The sequence below is a fragment of the Corvus kubaryi genome, unplaced genomic scaffold, assembly GCF_017639235.1.
Source record: "Corvus kubaryi isolate FWS band 111438036 unplaced genomic scaffold, C.kubaryi_AGA036_p1.0 split3-73, whole genome shotgun sequence".
Taxonomy (NCBI): domain Eukaryota; kingdom Metazoa; phylum Chordata; class Aves; order Passeriformes; family Corvidae; genus Corvus; species Corvus kubaryi.
The window spans coordinates 3,927,400-3,945,992 of record NW_024582091.1 but is presented as its reverse complement, the minus strand read 5'-3'; the positions used below and the strand labels follow the sequence as shown (position 1 = coordinate 3,945,992).

Sequence of the window (18,593 nt, the reverse complement as noted above, 5' to 3'; positions counted from 1 at the left end):
CTTAAAAGATTTACAGTTTGAATTAAATAGATCCAATAAAAATTACCATTTCCATTATTATGACAAGCTTAGTTAAATCCATATGAAAATATGAGTGCCACCTACATACTAAGACTCCCCAGACTCAGCAACTCAAGCTCACTGACTAGTGTGGAGGAAGTCCTGTACTTTTAAGATGCCTAAACCCATAGACCAGAGCCTGGAAGGTATCACCAATATGCAAGCTGAAAGAATGACTGCATCAGACTTTGAAGATGGGAACCATGTTGGCTGACTACTCCCATGCAATGGAAAACAAAAGCAAACTCGATTACTGACTATATACTTAAATATTGGAAATTGGAAGGCAAAAGCTCAGGAGACAAGGGGCAAAACACATGCCATCACATTCTCAGTTCTTCAAGAGAGCAGAGGAAGAAATATTTGGTTATGGGAATGCTGCAAGATGTATCATCAGAAACACCAACCATACTGAAACATGGAAGGAGAGCCCATCCTGGTAGCAATTGCTGGAACCATCTCACTGAGGCACCTACTTTGTGCCAGGAGAGGATGATGAAGTGTATCATGCTCAAATCCAGCTACGTGGCAGATATGCCCCGTAGCTTGGAAGCCTCCATCAGAAATGAGAAAACCTAACACATACCTACATCTGATATTCTGGCAACACATGGTTTATGTGGCTTGCTGTAGCTGTAAAATCCCAGCAAATATTGTTATTTTAGCCAAAAAATATAAATACTGGATTAATTTTCTTAAGTCCCAAAATTTAACTTGTTCTATGATTTTCCTGCATTAACCCTACCACAAATAACCAAACAGCTTCATTTTAGAGACATCATTTTTGTTTTCATTTTTAAACGTCAACAAGTTCCTTTCCCAATGCAATCAAACATATTCTGAATTTACCTTCTATCCCAGGTAAGATTCTGATCTGAGGAGAATCTTCTGCCACTTGTAAAGGTTTGAGTAGTCCTTCAGTTTTTGGAGTTACTAGCATTGCCCTTAGATGACAACATTCTCAGTTCATCACCATAAAATCAGTACTCTTGGAAGTAAGCAACTTTCTGTTGCTTATTCTCACTGAATACAATTGTAGACAGAACTTACAGTGGACCTGTTGCAGCGGGGATTACTGCAACAAGCATATATCAAACCAGGAGTCCCGTGGAAAGGAAGTATATACAGACAGATTCTTGCTAGCTGTTTCAGAGATCTTTATTTCTCCAGCCGCATGGCCGGGGCTCAGCTCAGGAACTCCTCCAGTCACGGGACCCCAGGGTCCTTGGCCACACAGGGGAACACAAACCAACCAATGGGGAACAAGGCTGAGCAGGGGCAGGGAAACTCCGTGTCTCCCCCCCAGGGCCCCTCTCCCAGGGCTACATGGCAGGGGGGGAGACCCCAACATGGACCCACCTTGTGTTTGATTTGCTTGTTTCTTAAAGAAGAAAACCATCTGCTCTTGCTAGAAATCAAGAATTTGTGTAGAACCCCAGCCTATGGCAAAACGCACTGTAACGTGAATTATTATTGGTATTTTTAAATGTCGCCTCTCTTTCAAGGGCTACCTCAAGGTTAAATTTTTTTGCTGCCTGATATCCTTCCATCCTATTCATATAGAGTTAAGATTTATATATATATTCATATCAATGAGTGAATACATAATAGTTGAAATCAGCAACATCACGATACTTCATTGTATGTCAATCTCAGCTTTCAAAAAAATTAATTTAAAATTTCTTTTTGTTGAACTGGTCCTATAACCAACTGTAAAGAGACAGTAACTGTATCCAGAACTTAAAAAGAACATCAAGATATGAGATGCAGCTCTTCAACTGGTCCCACTAAGAGCAGGTAGAATTCTGCCCAAACCAATGAATCTTCTCTCAAAGAGAATGCAGCTCATGAAGAGAAAAAGTACAGTCCCACAAAAACCTTTTTATACTTCCTCTCTGCAAAACTACTAAAACATATACACACATTAATGTCAAAACCAGTATTTCAGACAGTATCATAAACACAGAGTTATGCTTGTGCTCTAGGAATAGCTTTGTTATCTTTGGGGGTAATAGCTCTGGTTCTAACAGGGGTTTCTAGTTTAATTCTTCTTAATTAAACCAGTTTTTGCAGTATTTTCTCAACATAAAATTGAACAAAAATATAGGGAAAAAAATAATTTCAAGGAACAAAACAAACAAACAAATTCCCCTGTCAGTAAGACCCCCACTGAAGCACTGTGCTCTGTAACAAATATACTAAGATGACAAGACTAAATTATTAGACTTCATTATATCCCCACAAAGAATAAAGTGCAATTCTATTTAAACCATAGGTTACAGTATGTCCTCCTCATTCCTATGGCTGGCAAAACTACTCGGTGCTACTACCCTTCCTAAAACTGTAGGAAGTAAGTAGTGTCTGGGATCTTTTGGACAAGCATGGAAAGGTGTGTTTTTGACCCCGCTCAGCAGTATCCCGTAACAGCACTCCCAGGGAGCATGGCCATCGCTTAGCCTGCCCACGGCGAGGCCTGTGGCCATGGCTCCCACGCTGCAGCCCCAGAACCCAGCCACCACCACAGGGACACCAGGGTTGCTGAGGACAAGCCATGAGCCAGGCCAGCAGCACTGCACAGCAGCAGGACCCTGGGGAGCTGTAATCACATCCTGCCAGCAGCCCCGTGGAGCTCCCTGTCCCCACAGTTCCCAGCGTACTGGGATGTGCCCTGGGCTGGTTCGTGCTCGAGGCTCAGACTTCAGAACAGTGTGGTTCTGCTTTCAGTTCTCCTTCTCAACACACTTGCATGAGGGATGCTCCAGTTCCAGGGAGTATCTATCTCTGCGTGGACATGCAGTGGAGCAGGGGCTAGGGGAACACAGACTGCTTCCCCTTCTCCCCACATAAAAAGTGGGACAGAGGCCAACAACGAAAGAATTTAGCAGTGGGGAGAAGCAAATCAAGAGGATTCTGCAACAGAATTGGAGATGCTTCTTGTTTAATAATTATTTGTCATGAGAATTTTTAAAAGGAGGAATCCTTGCAAAATAAAAACAGACCAGTACTGGAGAGGAAAGCAGTTGAAGAAACAAACAGGTGCTCTGAAAGCACAAAAGCAGTGTTTTACTGTTTCGCAGAGTGCAGAGATATAATTAAAAGGTGAAATAAAATAATAGTGAAACAACGAGAGCCTTTTCCCTGAAAAAGAAGGAGAGGAAAAAAAATCCTATCAAACACCCCCCTCCCTCTGAACTCTCAAAGAATCACCAACCTAAATGAAACATTTGACTTTCATTTCCGACAGGAAACTGAAGCGATGAACAAATACATTATGACTTCAGCTCTCCTGCTCATACACGCAAACAAATTCCATTCTTCCCATGGAGAAGAAAAGCATATATCCTTTTGGACAAGAGTTAACAATACTTAATAGCTTGATTATATCAACAGGCTGATTCACAGACTTGTGAATTCATTTCAGTGTGTCACAGAGATGAATTTACCAGACCTATTTGTTTACTTTTAGAGTGAATTAATTCACTTTTGGTCAACAGGAAAAAACAAAATCAGGAAACATGTTCACTGAACTGTTGGATTTGAAGTTTACGTGCAAACGATGTGAGAAAATATGAAAAATCTTGGGACACTTGGATTTTTTGCAAGCCTTTCCAAAGATGAAGTAATTCCATCTGTGGTTATAGAGACAATGCCAACAATCAAAGCGACTCCTCAGTAAAGTTCAACCAAGGAACAGTGAGATTGGAAGGTGAGAGAGGAACAAAACTAAAATGCCATAGGAGTACTAATACTAATTAAAAGTGAAATGATGGAAGACTCTTTCTTTTAAGGCACAACAAGCTCTATGCAAAATATTCTTTATCTTGACTAACAACTGTAATTGGAGCTACAATATTAACTTAGATGGACCAGTGCCCTGATTCAGTGTAGGAAATTCTCACAATCTGAAGGAGCAAGAAAATAAGTAAATACACACCTACAGGTGGAAACTACAGCGAGCCTTCTGGAGTACTGTTACTATTGTACATTGTGAAATGCATGAAATGTCTGTATATAAACTACTATAATCCTGCTCTGTAAGAGAAACAGTAGTTTATACTATTCTAAACCTTTAAATACCAATCATGCAGGTTTAAAAGTCCAGTTAAGGTGAGATGATCTTCACATTATGTAACAATTTTATATAATAAGTGTTAGCACCATAACAAAAGAATTATTTCAAAAATTCTTTATGCTTACCTTCCTTTTCAGCAAATGATTGACTATCTGCAATGACTTTTGGTATTTCCGGATTGTAACGAGTCCCCTCTGGAAAAATCACTAAATACATCTGTGGAATTAAAAAAGAAACAAAACAGACAAGTTCTTATAATGAATGTAAACTGACTGCTTTTACAAAAATTATCAACACTTGATAGGTCCATATTGTATTTAGCTCACACCATTGACTATTGTAAAGATTAAAAGAAAATCAGAATACTTAGCTTTAAGAAACTTACTGTTTGAGGTTCAAAATAATTTCCTTTGAAAATCCACCATAGAAAATACTCCATGTGATTTAGAAAGGGAGATAGCATGTATCAACAAAAGTCAGCAAGTCAGGAGCAGCTGACATCAACAAGAGTATCAGTTTTAAAAGATTTTGAAAAGATAGACAAATACATCAAAAAGTGACCAATTTTTTTTTCTTTAATAGTGATCTTGCCTCTAGTATTTCTTTATACTGAAATATACGATAATTCATTCATAATCAGAAATAGTATTAATTGAAATTATGATAGATCTTATGCGCCCCTATGTCTCTCACTGCCTTGGATATTAAATACATTAGGAACCCAAACTCATAGTTCAGCGAAATTTGAACTTTAAAGTCACATTCCTTTAAGCAGGCATATCTGCAAGGTTATATTTCCCAAGTAAATTCCTTTCCTTGCCTGTTCAGCACCAAACTATCTATGGGTTCTCAAATCCCTACACAGGTAAAGGTTGCCTAAGCATCTGCATATCTGTCTGTAAAATTATGTACCCAAACAGGAGCAGTCAAATTTGACGAATTTTCCATTTTCTTTTGAAACAGAACAGAGGGGTTTTGGGGTTTTTGTGTGTGTTTGTGCCTTGTATAATTTCCTACAAACAAAGCTGTTGCAAAACATCACTTAAACAGTGAAAATTTCATATTGGGGACTCATGTGCAGGAGAGACTATGGCCATAAATGAAAACTGGTATGGAGTTGAACATGACACATTCATAGTAAAATGCCTGCCGTAAATACTTAATATATTAACTTTGCAGAAAGGAGTCTCAAGAAACATTTGAAAGAAAAGGAGACAATAGATTTACAAAACAGTCCAAGGAATATTACCAGTGATCAGATGGAGACTTTGATAATTGGAGTACACATCATGTAAAGATGCAAAGTTAAATAAAAACTCAAAAAGAGACACACAGGAATGCAACTTTGTGCTTCTGGCCCACAAAACATCGGTGTGTGCTGGCATTTACACTTAATGATTGCAGAACAGCTACAGAAAGGACTGAATGCCAAAAGACAGCCCCCAGCAAATGACCTCTCCAGAATCACCCCACAGTGAGGAAGGTTGAAAAATGCACTAAAATGCAGAAGTGAGAAGAAACCTAGGAAATGTGCCAACCAGAGAAGCCAGCTGGAGATCAAGACAAAGGAGAACTAAGTACATAGTCTAGAACCTGACAGAGAAAAAGAAAAAAAAAAAATAGCAAAACCAGTGTCAGTAGAGTAAAGAGACCTAGAGGAAAGGCTGTACTTGTCACAGTATGTTTGGGGGAAACTGACAGACTGCAGATGCACGTGAAGTCCAAGAATGTTCAAGGACCAACAGACATCCAAGATGCATACAGATTTGGTAGTGAGGGAAAACAGAAAATGGGTTTAAGAGACAAGGTGCTTACTTTTTGTAACAGTAGCATAAGTACAGGGACAAGTACAGGAATCCTTAGAGCCAGCTGTAGTCCACACTTCCCCCAGTCATCTATACATGTCATCTATGAAGTATAATGTTGAGATATTTAAGTGACTAAATAAAACTTTTCAGATGCAGCTGGAAAGGACATAATATTCAAATCCAGATGCATTTTTTTTTTTCTTTTCATAAATGTGCTTATGTTCAAATCTTGTAATCTGGATGCTTAAAATGGTCCTTCAAGATGAGGTGGTCCAACCCTTCATTCCCATTAAAGACTGCATTGCTCAGCTCTAAAGGGTAATACAGTGACTGTAACAGGTAATAGAGCAAAGGAAGTGAAGCGCACAGGACAGGAACACTGCTCTTGGTGCCTAGGTCAGCACTTACAAGCAGGAAACAATGTTACTGGTCTTCAAAGCAGATAATCATCCCCAAAAGCTGATTACACAACAGGGAACAGTATCTACTCACTCCAGTCCTATGTGTGTAATACAAACCAGGGACTGAAATTATATTTTACTTATTCTTGTAAACCTCTAGAACACAAGCAGCTAAACAGGTTTGTTGACCAGAATCTGAGTATCTCTGAATTGAAAGCATACCAACAAGACAGAGAAGTGGCCTTTGCTTTAAATTCAGCACATATTAACCTGTTGTGCAGCTCATCAGGACTATTTTAACAGTAAAATTCATGAATGTAAATAGATGACCTACTTATACTCACATACAGTCCTGCACAAGACAAAGATATCCTGCCAGTACAGTTCAGCCTACCAGAACCACTTGTAGACTGGCTTTTCTCCCACCATGGCCAGCAGAAGTTAAATCCTTAAGCACTATTTCCAAAGACTGTAAGAACTACAAATCTCTTTTAAGATTTTAATAACTAAATAAGCTCCCCTGAACTTGGAATAAGAACTTGTAGAAGCACTTTAATTGCCTAGAAACACTAGCTGCAGCTTAGGCCGTTTTTAATACAGATTTTTCAATTAGGGCAATTAGCTACATAAAGGTTACACACTGTATCACTGCAAAATACAGTGCTCACGTTCAAAATAGCAGAGATAGTTCTGGATTACTGCAGTCCCTGATCCATTGAGACACCAATTTTAACCCAAGCAATAGATCCCTATGCTCAGGTATGTGGTACCTTCATTCCTTCTGTGGAATGGGTGGGTGCCAGTAAACTTGGTGCCTCTCCTCAATTTGAAAGCTTCAAGGACTGGATCAGGATTAATTTAGTAGAACCCTACTGATTCTTGTTGGAGCCAGAAAATAAAAAAAGATGCAGGGGCTACCTGAAGAGTCCCCAGTGCAATGTCAGTGCACTTGCCACAACCCACATATGAACTGAATGGAAGATGGTAACTGCATTGTTCCAAATAGCAACACTTCATTTCCCCGGCACTGTCAAGGTCTCACAGGCAAAAAGAAACAGCAACGGCACTAAGGGGGCCCTCTGCTTCCAGAGAGAGGACAGGGCAGCTGAGGAAGTCCCTGAGATAGATCAGAGTGCCACAAATTGAGATGGTATGGGCAAAGCAGGGGAAAGCAGGGAAGCAACAATCGAGTCCCTGGAATACAGAACAACCATAGACATACAGCTAGAAAAGGTGGCCAAGGGCTTTGGAAAATGTCCTGCAGTGAGTAGCTGCTACTCTGCAGAAGAGCACAGGGCATCAAGAAGTGGTAAGTACTGACTAAAGGTATCTTGCATTTACTGTGCTCTTCCCAGGTGACAAGGGGAAAACAAATATTTTAATTTACAAAATTCAAAATTGTCTTAAACAATGCACTTGCTTAATTTTAATATTATTATTACTATTACTGTATCCTGACAGCTAGACAGATTCATATCTGCATCCGTTTAGACCACTGCCTAGAAAGTATGCTTCTAGTGAACTGGATAAGAAACATTGCCACTCAGATCAATAACTGAAAAGGATATGGTAGAAGAAAGCCTATCTGGTGTAAGTGGAACAAAATACAAAAGGTGATATGGGAATAGCAGGCAAGGACATCTGTGATTTACAATTGTCAGGGATTTGCAAATTAGTACCTATATCACTAAATTATTACATTAAGCCTTATAGCAGTTGTATTGATGCATTTGTCCCCTTCATGTTTTTATTGTTTGATTGGCATTTCTTCACATGACAATGATTTATTCTATGACTGAATGAATGACAAAACCAAAACACATAGTAATCAGCTAAATATTGGTTGTACAGGGTTAAATTCCACATCTCAGAATGCAGATTTCCTACTCTTGATGCCTGATAAAAAAAATAGAAGTTACATTTTCAATTACCAAATTGAATAGTTTGCTGTTCAGAAGAGTTAACTTTCTTTATAAATGAAGTAGATTGAGCATATCAAGTGTCAGCTGGATACCCCTTCATTTTGGGCTTACATTCATCTATGGCTTACATTAACACAACATTAACACAAAAGTGTTCTTTAAACATGGTGACAGTCTCTGCTCTCACAACAAGACGTAAGATTGCAATCTGTTAGCAATCAGTCAAATTGTATGGAATTTTAAACCAAATCACATCATCTTGAGTGAGTTTTACCAACAAAAGGCCCAATAATGCACCATTTAAGTGTATAATTCAATGACAGTTTGAGAAGCAATGTGATTTCCAGAAAGAAGTAAGAAAATATATTAGTTCAAGATCCCCACTAAGAAAACACAGGTGCAACAGTGTTTCAGTCTGGCATCAGTTTTGTGCCTGACACTGCTGCGCTGCATCTGGGAAGAGGTGTGGACTGGCTGCAAACCAGAGGGCAGGAAAAGGGGCTGTTTATAGCAGACAGGTGGGTGGAAGTCGTAAGACAAGGTGAGCAAGGAGAATCAGTCAGTCCACCGTTGCTACACAAAAGGAGACATGCCAGAGCACTAATCCAGTTCTACTGTGCATGTAAGAGGCCAAGAGGCAGCCTTACTTTGCCTGTCAGTTTTAACTCCAATTTACCTGTCATTAACAATAATAAAAAAAAAGTCCGCAGTGAAGCAGTAAAGAGCTTGCTATTCTGAGAAGAACAGAAGACTGGTTCTGTCTTCCTACACATCTTCAGTTTCTTAATGGTAAAAGGGATGGCTCCAGACAGACTGAACATTAATCATCTGGATTCTTTTGTTTAAATTGTACGTGGAGAGAAACTGTAAATAACAACGTGACCTTTAACACAGATTCCTGTCCATCTCTTCTTTATTGGTATATAAATCTTTCCTGAGCAGCTGAAAGGCCAGCTCATCTCTAGCATTATATTAAAGAAAGAACTCTACCACTTACACACAGAATGACTAAGCTACACCAACTGCCCACTAAACTGAGGAAAAGGCCACCCTGAGCTGTAGCATATAGTGCATAAAAATTCCAGTCACAGATTAGCTTTTTTTGCATGAAGCTGATGAGTTCAGGACATACTTGCTTGACTGATCAAAATGTCTTCATTTTAAAAGCAATATGGTTGCTTGTGAATGTCATGATAAGTTGCAGAACTGAATGAATAATGCAGCAAGGACACAGGTTATCACGTTCTTCTCACAGTAGTAACTGTTGGTTAAAGACCATTTAGTAGCAACTACATTTAAATTCTCAGATAAAGTGGCCTATAGGAAGTTTAGTCTTCCCTCAATGACAGCTCAATGGTCTGTGTCTTTTACTCCTGCAGATGCAAATATTTGCCTCAGTAAAGAGGCTTTTGACAACTTTGGTTTTGTAAATTTAACTGTCACTCCCTATATGGTTTGACTGAGAGATTTTAAACAATTAATTCCTGCAGCAGTTACACTTATTTCTCTTCTATACTGCAACACCTATAATATGAAGCAAATGGCAACAACTGCCTGGTATGCATGTCCAGGTTCTGTGCTTATTTCCAATACCACCAAACTCCCAGAGAGCTAAACTGCAGCAAAAAACAAGTGTATCCAAGTGGTCCCACATTTATTAGGGACCACTGATAGGTTAGGTATGGGCTTTCAATCTACACACTACTCAGGAGGGAGAAGAAAGATGATTCCATAAACAAAGACTTTTGGATTCATTTCCCTTACTAACAACATGGAAAGCAGAATCCACATCAGTTGTATCTTTGAAGAAAAGCTTTATGCTTAAACCTCTCCTTACATTCTACCTGTGCTAAAATGACACACTGCAGCAAGACTGAACAACATCTGCAGGTTTCCAAGGACATAGTTTGATGGGTTTCTAGGCACATCTTCCCAAGATTGTATTAAAAGAAAAATACACATTTTTACAAAGGAGATTAATTTAACACAGACTTTCAATTAAGACTCTTACCGCAATGAAAACCTTATAATAATAAACCCCTGCTTTTTAGGGGGTGCAAAGGGAAGACTCATGAAAGCCAGACTCAAGCACAAGCTGTCTCTTTAGCTAGCAAGAAATCCATAGGCCTATGCAGGAAAACACCTTGCTGGTTTATTTCATCCAGACTAACAAAAATGAACTTAACCTGCAGGCGGAAGAATTGCTTAGGGGGTTGACTACAACTATGTTTCACACAGCCTGCAAGTGGCCTTTGCTTATTCCATTACACCGCAAGTTTTACAGCAAGTAGAATCTTTACCACTGACATAGGGCAAATAATAAGGAAACACAACCTCTTTACATCCCAGGACCCTCTCTGGTAATGGGGGCGCAGGTTGCCACCACTGAACATGACCTTCTTCTCTATGGACATCATTGATTAGACACTGGACAGCAAAAGCTTAGTTGTTATAATGTATTTCTGGCCTAACTTATATGCTAACACCTAGAACTGTCCTTACTTAATTAAAACAAAAAAATCACACATTCTTAGTTCAAGACAAAAAGAGTTTGAGCACTGTCTGAAATAGGGACACTTTACTCATTTAAGTCTCTCAGTAAGCACAAGGTCAATTTACTTTTTCAACACAGACACATGCACAAACACAAACCCACCATCTCCAAATAAGAAAAAAGAAAGGACTACTATGAATGTCAAAACAACCCATGCACTCTTTATAAAAGTTTTGACAATATGTGGAGTCTAAGTCCTAATAACACAATTTTAAATAAAAGGGAAGTTTAACTGTTTTAGATCAAGGCTTGCTTAGTTGTTTTTTTGCAGCTTGGCCAAAAAGGCAGAAAAAAATTTAATGCACTGCAAGTAATGGAAGCAAAGCACAGTGATTCTAACCACTGAGCCACAAACCATACAGGGAGTCATGAGAAAAGTCACTTGGCAGTAACAGTCGTTCTTCAAATAGAAAATTATCAAGAGTTTGTTTTGGGTTTTTTTCCTCCTCCAGGCATAGCAGACAAAGTTATTCAATTCTAAGATGTCACTGCCATTAAAAATGACTGATTGTTGTGATGACTAATTAGCATTTGGTAGGAAAGGTTCTTGACTTCTAAAATTTGAGAGTTATCAGTCTCTGACAAGCACACAGTAGTCAAAATGTTGTCTTTAGAAACAGAGGGTTTCTCTTTTGAAATAGTGGTTTCTCAAGGAAAGTACTACAGTTCATGTTCTAAGTCCAGATCCCCCTTGTCCTCTACAGAGAGGATCACAAAGTTCCCATCAATCATAAAGAACCAGTCAAATTTTCCTCAGTTTAATTAGAGGTGTCACTCTAGTCACAGAAAGTAACTGTAAAAACACAGAAAGAAAACAAATCCATGATTACCATCTTAGTAGTTTGTGGATATCGGGCATGGCTCTTTTCTCCAATAAGCCTTTGCCATTAAAAAAGTCAAAGAAATGAGAAGGAAGGTATAAGCTTACTGGAGTCTCAGCTTTCATCTGGGCCCGCAACTTCGCTCTCATTTCTTTCTCATTGAAATTGGCACTTCTTTTTACATACACTCCTCCATGCTATCAGAGAGAAAAAAAAAAGAAAAACATTAAATATTTAAGTAGTTTAATGTAGAATAGTTGATAGAAGAACAAACAAGAGACAATTACAAGTCACCTTTATGACTCACACTGCAAATTGCCCACAAGACATTTTCTCCTATCACGAAAACATGTGAAACTAATTTTACATTTGTATATAATTTAGCTCACAAAATCTGTTTAAATAAAAATCAGATATAAAAAACGCCCAATGCATAAGACTTTCGAAGTGTCTTGTTTAAAGGTGTTAAATACTTAACTAGAAGATGGCATTAGAAGTGACCCCCAGGGTGTTTATTCCCGACAATGCTGACATGCAGCTTCATTTGTGTATCAAGGGAAAATCACAGGACTGAAGTTACTCACTTTCAAGCACTTAGAGGTCAATGCTTTCAATTTTATGTGCCCACTCTTACATAGTAACTAATGCAAATACTGGGAATGCAGGTATACTTCTACATACAAAATTTATGAATAGCACAAAAGTAACTAGAGTAGATCTTGAAAACCTCCATGCACTTCACTAGAGAATCAAACTTTTAATAAAGAAGTTATATCAAGATAATAATTGAATGAGTAAACCGAAATCCTCAGAAGACAAAGAATTTTATAGACGGATTTTTACTGAAAACTATTATTAAAAGTTAAACTAGGTCCTGGAAGTGATTAATTTTATAACTTGTTGCACACAAGTTATTACAAAACTTCAGTAAAAGGACTATGTCAAAGTACACACAAAGAGAAATTTGCCCTAACATTTCTCTCTTCTACCACGTTGTTTTATCTACAGAGAAAGAGGATGTAAACAAACATGCACCACCTATGAACTACTGATACAATGAAGTCTGGAAAAAACAAAACTAGCTTCCAAACAACATAATTTCGAGTTTAAGGTACATTGTTTTCATGGGTTTTCTAACTGACTCCATAACTTGGTAATACTCTTTTCTGTTCACCATGACTATTGGTATCAGGATTTGTCAGACAACTTCTGTCCATTTATGGTTTTACAGGCTCTTAACAGAAAGGTGATAGTAAGATTAAAACCACTAAGAGCTGAGCCTCATTCAAATACCTGATCTCATGAAAAGATACAGTACATTGTAGAAACAGGGGTGGTGGCTGTGTGCAGAGCTGTGTCCATGGCATGGATAAGAATAAAATTTGAGGGGTTAGGAGGAGGCAGGCAGAAGAGGTGGTCATGCAAAGTGCTTTCAGCCTTTGCTTTTCATGGTGTGGAGAGATGGCTGTTTAGCTAGTGGTGTTTGATGTGACTTTTGAGTTCTTCAAAAGCTGCAGTGAAAGGGAACAGAAAGCCAATGATGCATTAACTGCATACTAAATATTCTGTCTTAACTTTATCATCTGTGGTTCCCTCCCAAGGTAAAGTAGCCAGCTCTAACACTCAGCTCTGCTGCTTTGACTGGCATGGGACCAAAACCATGAACAGAATTCCCCAGTTCACTGAGTTTGGCTGTGGCATGGTATCAGGACCATCCCACAAGCAGTTTAACAGCTCCAGACAGAAAGCAGCAGAACAGAAAAACGTTTCTTCAACTGTGTAGTAAACAGAGAGCCTCATGTTATCTCCACACTCCACATACAAGACCATTTCTAAGATCTGACACTATTAAAGGGAAACAGAAGTCTTAAGCAGACTGAAATACAGTTGTATTCTGACACTCACCACAACCACCCCTTCCAGGAAGGGAAACTCAGTTTGGTATCAGAAGAAATTAATCTATTATATAAGATTTCCATGTAATTGATAAGTCATCATTCTCTGTGAGCTCAGCTAGCTCAAGCTTTGATCAATGAGAGAAACCTCGAATCAAGGTCTTCTTGTATCATCAAATTACTAATCAGCTGCAGTAAACTGGAAAAATACTAAACCAACTTTTCCTTGTTTGATTTGTCAACTTGGACAAATGAAGTTGCTATTGGACTGTTTGGCTGGGGATACCATGACACACACCAAAGACAGATCTGGTGTCGCACGTCAGATATTTTAATGCTCAGAAATAGATTTGCACTTCTCAAGTAAATGAGCACAGAGTCACGTAATGTAAGAACAGACAAAGTATCGCAAGATCAGCGTTCGCTGCATTCACCCCATCACTTGGTCAGGTCCCTGTGGCTTGGGTACAAAGCTGAAGAGAGGCAGGATATGTGGCTAAAACTCAGGAACAACCAAAAGGGTGCACAAGCTGATGCTGGATAACAGAAAAGATAAAGACTTACTTCCTATGTTAAAAAGTCAAGCAAACTTAACAAAAATACTTTTCAAAATTACATCCCAGTCTCATCAGGGGTATAAGATAAATAGGAATGAATTGGATATATAAGTGAATAGGAGTGATGGGATTAATTGGTAGCAAATAACAGAGGCAAAAAAAAATTTCAGATCCGCCTAAAAATAAAAAAGACAGTTCTATGAAAAGAAATCAGTTCTACCTAATACATCAGACCTGGAACATAATAGGTTAATTTAAGTGTTTCTTTTATTTCCTTGCTATTAGATAGCTGCCTCAAAGAAGAACGCTAGTTATGTGATTGTATATAGCTCGAATTCCCCAATTTGTATTGCATTTCCTTTTCAGTAAGAGATCAAATATATGAACATTCTTCAAAACAGATTTCTGGAAGTATTGTTTTTAAGGTTGTAATTTTTTTCCGGTGTACTTTAAAAGCCCCTCTCTCAGTCAACAATGGATTGTGTTTACAAATATACTTCCTCTGTGCCTGAATTTCACTCTCCTGGACATCCAGACCACGTTTATTTCCAAACAGGATGTTTACCTGAGGAAGGGAATATGAATTCCGTAAGCATAGCGTAATTATGTGGCTCTGGAAACTTTTAGTGGAGTGTAAGTGACATCACTGACAGAACATCAACAGGAAGGGCAGGAAGTGTTTCATGTTTTTGCACTGTTTGGTGTGATAAAAACAATAAAAATACCTATTAGCTTGCACTGCAGGCCTTCTGCATCCCGTCTCAGTCATTTAAGCATATATGCATCACCACTGCCTGTCAATTGTGTCACTGATTTAAATATATATATATATATAAATATATATAATCACCCCTCACTAAATCTTGCAGAAGTTTTATTTTTTGAGGAATCAAAAGCTGAATAGGTTTTATTTAATACATACATGTTTTGATTAAAAATGTAGGTGACATTCAGATTAATTTCCACAGGAACCTCCTTTTAATGGTCAATATACCGGTCAGGAAACTGAGCACCGGATATTCCACACAGCAAAAGTAATTTTCCAAAATCTTGATAAAAATAATTTCTGGACACCTAGTGATAGTGGATGGAATATATATCCTGTTTGTATTTTAATTAAAGCAGACTTAAATCACCACCATTGTAATGACTAAAGGCAAGGACAAAGAGCAAAATATTTCCATGCAGCAGATCAGTCACTTTAGTGGACAAAAAATGCAGAGAAGCATTAGGGACAAGCATTAGACAACTGAGAATTCTGTTTTCTCCTAATGCATACCTTAGTGAGGTATGACAGGGTCTGACAGTTTGTAGTTATTTAGGAGACTGGGACAGCAAACCCACCAATTAAAGAAATTGTGAACCGTTTTCTCATTTTCTCTGCAGCATATACTTCTCTAAACATACCAATTTTAGCAGAAACAATGCCAACCACCCATGCTCCAGCCTAGATCTATAGCCTACTCACTAAGGTACTCATCCAGAAGACAACAAAGATTTTCAACCACCAAGCTGAAGACACTGGATGTGCTCCAAATATGAGGGAAAGAGTAAATCCTCCTATTTGGACATATACCTGTAGTTGCCTACTCTTCATATACTCTTTTACAAACTAATATATAGTTCCAATCATACCCAGCATAATATTGCTCTTTCTCTCGATGTTCTCCACCTTCTTGCCCTCTTGGACAGGGCTCACAGTCAATTCAATCAAACTGTCTAATTCTATTAGAATATTTTCCTAAGTGTGTGCGTGTTTGGTGGTTGTTTCTGTTTTGGTGGTTTTTTTTGGTTTGGGGTTTTTTTTTTTTTTTTTGGTACGTTTTGGTTGGGGTTTTTTTGTTCCTTTTTTTTTTCTTTTCTTTGCCTGGGCAGTGGGGTGAGGAACGGAAATCAGATTAAAGTTCAGAGAACGCATTAAGATCAAACAGAGAAGACAAAGGAGAGAAGTCTTACTGAATAAGCACTTTGGAACCACTACCCAAAACTCTACCCATTTCTGTTCTAACAACTAAGCACCCATTAAACCCTGAGGTAAGTACCATGAAGCCATTTCTGCTCACCTAGAAAAAGGCCAGTACTTCCAAGAACATCCACCTCTATATTTTATTTTGTTTTACATAGGAATAGTTCTGCTTTCAGAAAAAGCAAAGAACAGACATGATAAATTCACATAGGATTTTAGAGAAGTAAGCCATCTACACTACTCTCCACCATTTTAGACTGAAGATCATATCCACTCAGAATGCTGGCTGTTCAGTGACCATGGCCCACTGTTTCTCAGTAATCGTATGCGTTTGAGGCACATCAGGTTGAGCTCTCAGACTAGAAGGAACAAAAGGAGTATTGTGCAGAAAGAGGAGAAAGAAAAAGGTGTGAATACTGTTAAACTCAGGTTTTTGCTTACTTGAACTCCAAAATAACCATCAACACTTTCATGGAGGTGGGATCTGCCTTTCCTCCATGCTGTACTAAGATCCAACTTCTCTCTTATATTGTGCTAAAACCAAAACAACTTAAAAACAAGGAAGTACCTCAAACAGTAATGCAAATTTACTCCCAATTTGTAGCATGATACACAGCAAAAAAAGTCTGTTTTATGCCTTCTGCTAACTGCAGTTTTGGACTGTAAAAAGAACAAAGTTCTAGAATATTCTGAAATACTCCTAACAGACTCTACAGTTTTAATTCTATCCATAATAAGTATTCATTTAGAAAAGTAAATTGAGTCTTTAGCAACTGTCTCTCAACTAAGATACATATCTAACTAGTTAGAGTGAAACCAGATGCTTTCATGTTCAAGTAATTGAGTGCTAGCTCAGAACTACATCTTCACAGCATGCATGGAAAACAGGGGGAAAGTACATCTTACATCTTTGACTCACAAACAGCAAGGAAAGCATGAATGGGCTCACCTGTGAAAAGTACCACCCGTACAGCGGAAGCCATTTTAAGCCATCCTTCAAGACATAGCGGACGTGCCCGAGCGCGTTCTGCCTGATCGCCAGCATGTCTGCGATAATCCAATCAACTGCAACGACAAAAGCCCAAAATAATCAGTTAAATTAGCTCTTAGTTGCCACTGATGAAACAAAAAGCACATGTTGTATGTATAAATGTCATCAAAGGCTTTTGAACCACAAGCTCTTGCTTGTTAGGGCAAGGCTGGAAAGAGACACAGTAAACAGACAAGCAGATTTTTTAAATCTATGAAAGTGTTAAGACAAGCAAAAAAATACAAACCTGTACACTGATGATTTGATAAATATATTACATTTTCTTTATTTTTTGGCAAATCCCCGTAGATAATTACCTAAAAAAAATTAAAAAATATGTGGTATTACTTTATAATTTATTTTCCTTGCATTAGGCAGTGATGCGATCCAATGCAGTAAATGGCTATTTACTAGGAAAACTGTCAGCAAGTTAGCATCATTAACAGACAAACACCCTATCACTGCTTCAGTACCCACCACACAGACAACTGACTTATCAATAAAGCTGTAAATATTAATGAATGAGTGCTTAAGAAACTTATTCTGTTCTTGTGCCTTAGCCCTAGAACTGGATCCATGGAAGGTGACCTTCATCCACAAGCTCCCCACGTTAATATAACTGAAGCTAATGAGGAATCACAGACATGTACAAAATCACCATTTAATTTATACATCTAACGAATAAGACATGCTTCAGCCAGACATTTGCTATCATTCAAACTAAAAGGGTAATTTTTCCTGGATTAGCTCAAGAACATGATTTTAACAACCAAGAGTGAACAAAAAAGCATGAAGTTGAGGGGTGCCTTTAAATTAGCCTGTGGCTTCCAGACAGCAGGTTTTTTAATATTTTTTTCTCTTTTACATTAAAGACACACTTCAACCTTGTAGTTTCTCACCCCTGAAAGGTACTGGTCTACTAGTGAAATAACTTCTGAGAGCGTGACTACAAAATAAGATGCTGATGCTGGAATCCTAGTCACCCTTTTAAAATGGATTAAGTCAATTATTTTCAAATATAAAATGAGAAATTAATTAATTTTAATTCTGAACTGAAGAACCAATGCAACTGTTCAACTACCTTTAATAAACATTTTCATTACTTAATGAAGCCTAGCCAGTACATTCTAGGTAGGCTTACATCCTTGCTCTGCCAATGGACATACTCCTTGTTTCCCGAAGTTGGCTGTATCAGACATACACACAGCTTTGAAATTATTCCATTTACCAAAAAAGCAAAGTACTATATGGAAGGTTTTCCCACTTATTATCATCAGTTCCCTCATCTGGGCAATACTGGAATTTTATCAGGAAGAACTAACTAACATTCAGATCTGAACTGGTATCATTTAGTACGCCAAGTCTCATATTGATCCTTACAGAAGGTCTTTACCAGCATCTCTGGAAAATCTGTCCATCTCTCAGGTAACCTGTGATACTGGATGGCTAACGCCTCATGTTGCTAACTCTAGGCAAAACCCCAACAAGAACACTGTGTGTTTTACAT

General features: G+C 38.2%; 1 protein-coding gene across 3 annotated transcripts in view; it reads right to left on the bottom strand.

Annotated features, from left to right (window-relative positions):
• AGPAT5 (1-acylglycerol-3-phosphate O-acyltransferase 5) overlaps positions 1-18,593 on the bottom strand; it is a 55,926-nt gene that overhangs the window by 23,287 nt on the left and 14,046 nt on the right. For 2 of the 3 annotated variants that reach the window (XM_042016466.1, XM_042016467.1), the window contains 4 exons: positions 17,334-17,403; positions 17,006-17,121; positions 11,746-11,835; positions 4,258-4,348 (listed from right to left, as the gene is read on the bottom strand). In XM_042016466.1, the coding sequence (XP_041872400.1) occupies positions 4,258-4,348; positions 11,746-11,835; positions 17,006-17,121; positions 17,334-17,403 (367 nt within the window). The remainder of the gene's footprint in view (positions 1-4,257; positions 4,349-11,745; positions 11,836-17,005; positions 17,122-17,333; positions 17,404-18,593) is intronic. The other variant, XM_042016468.1, reaches the window with a different exon arrangement.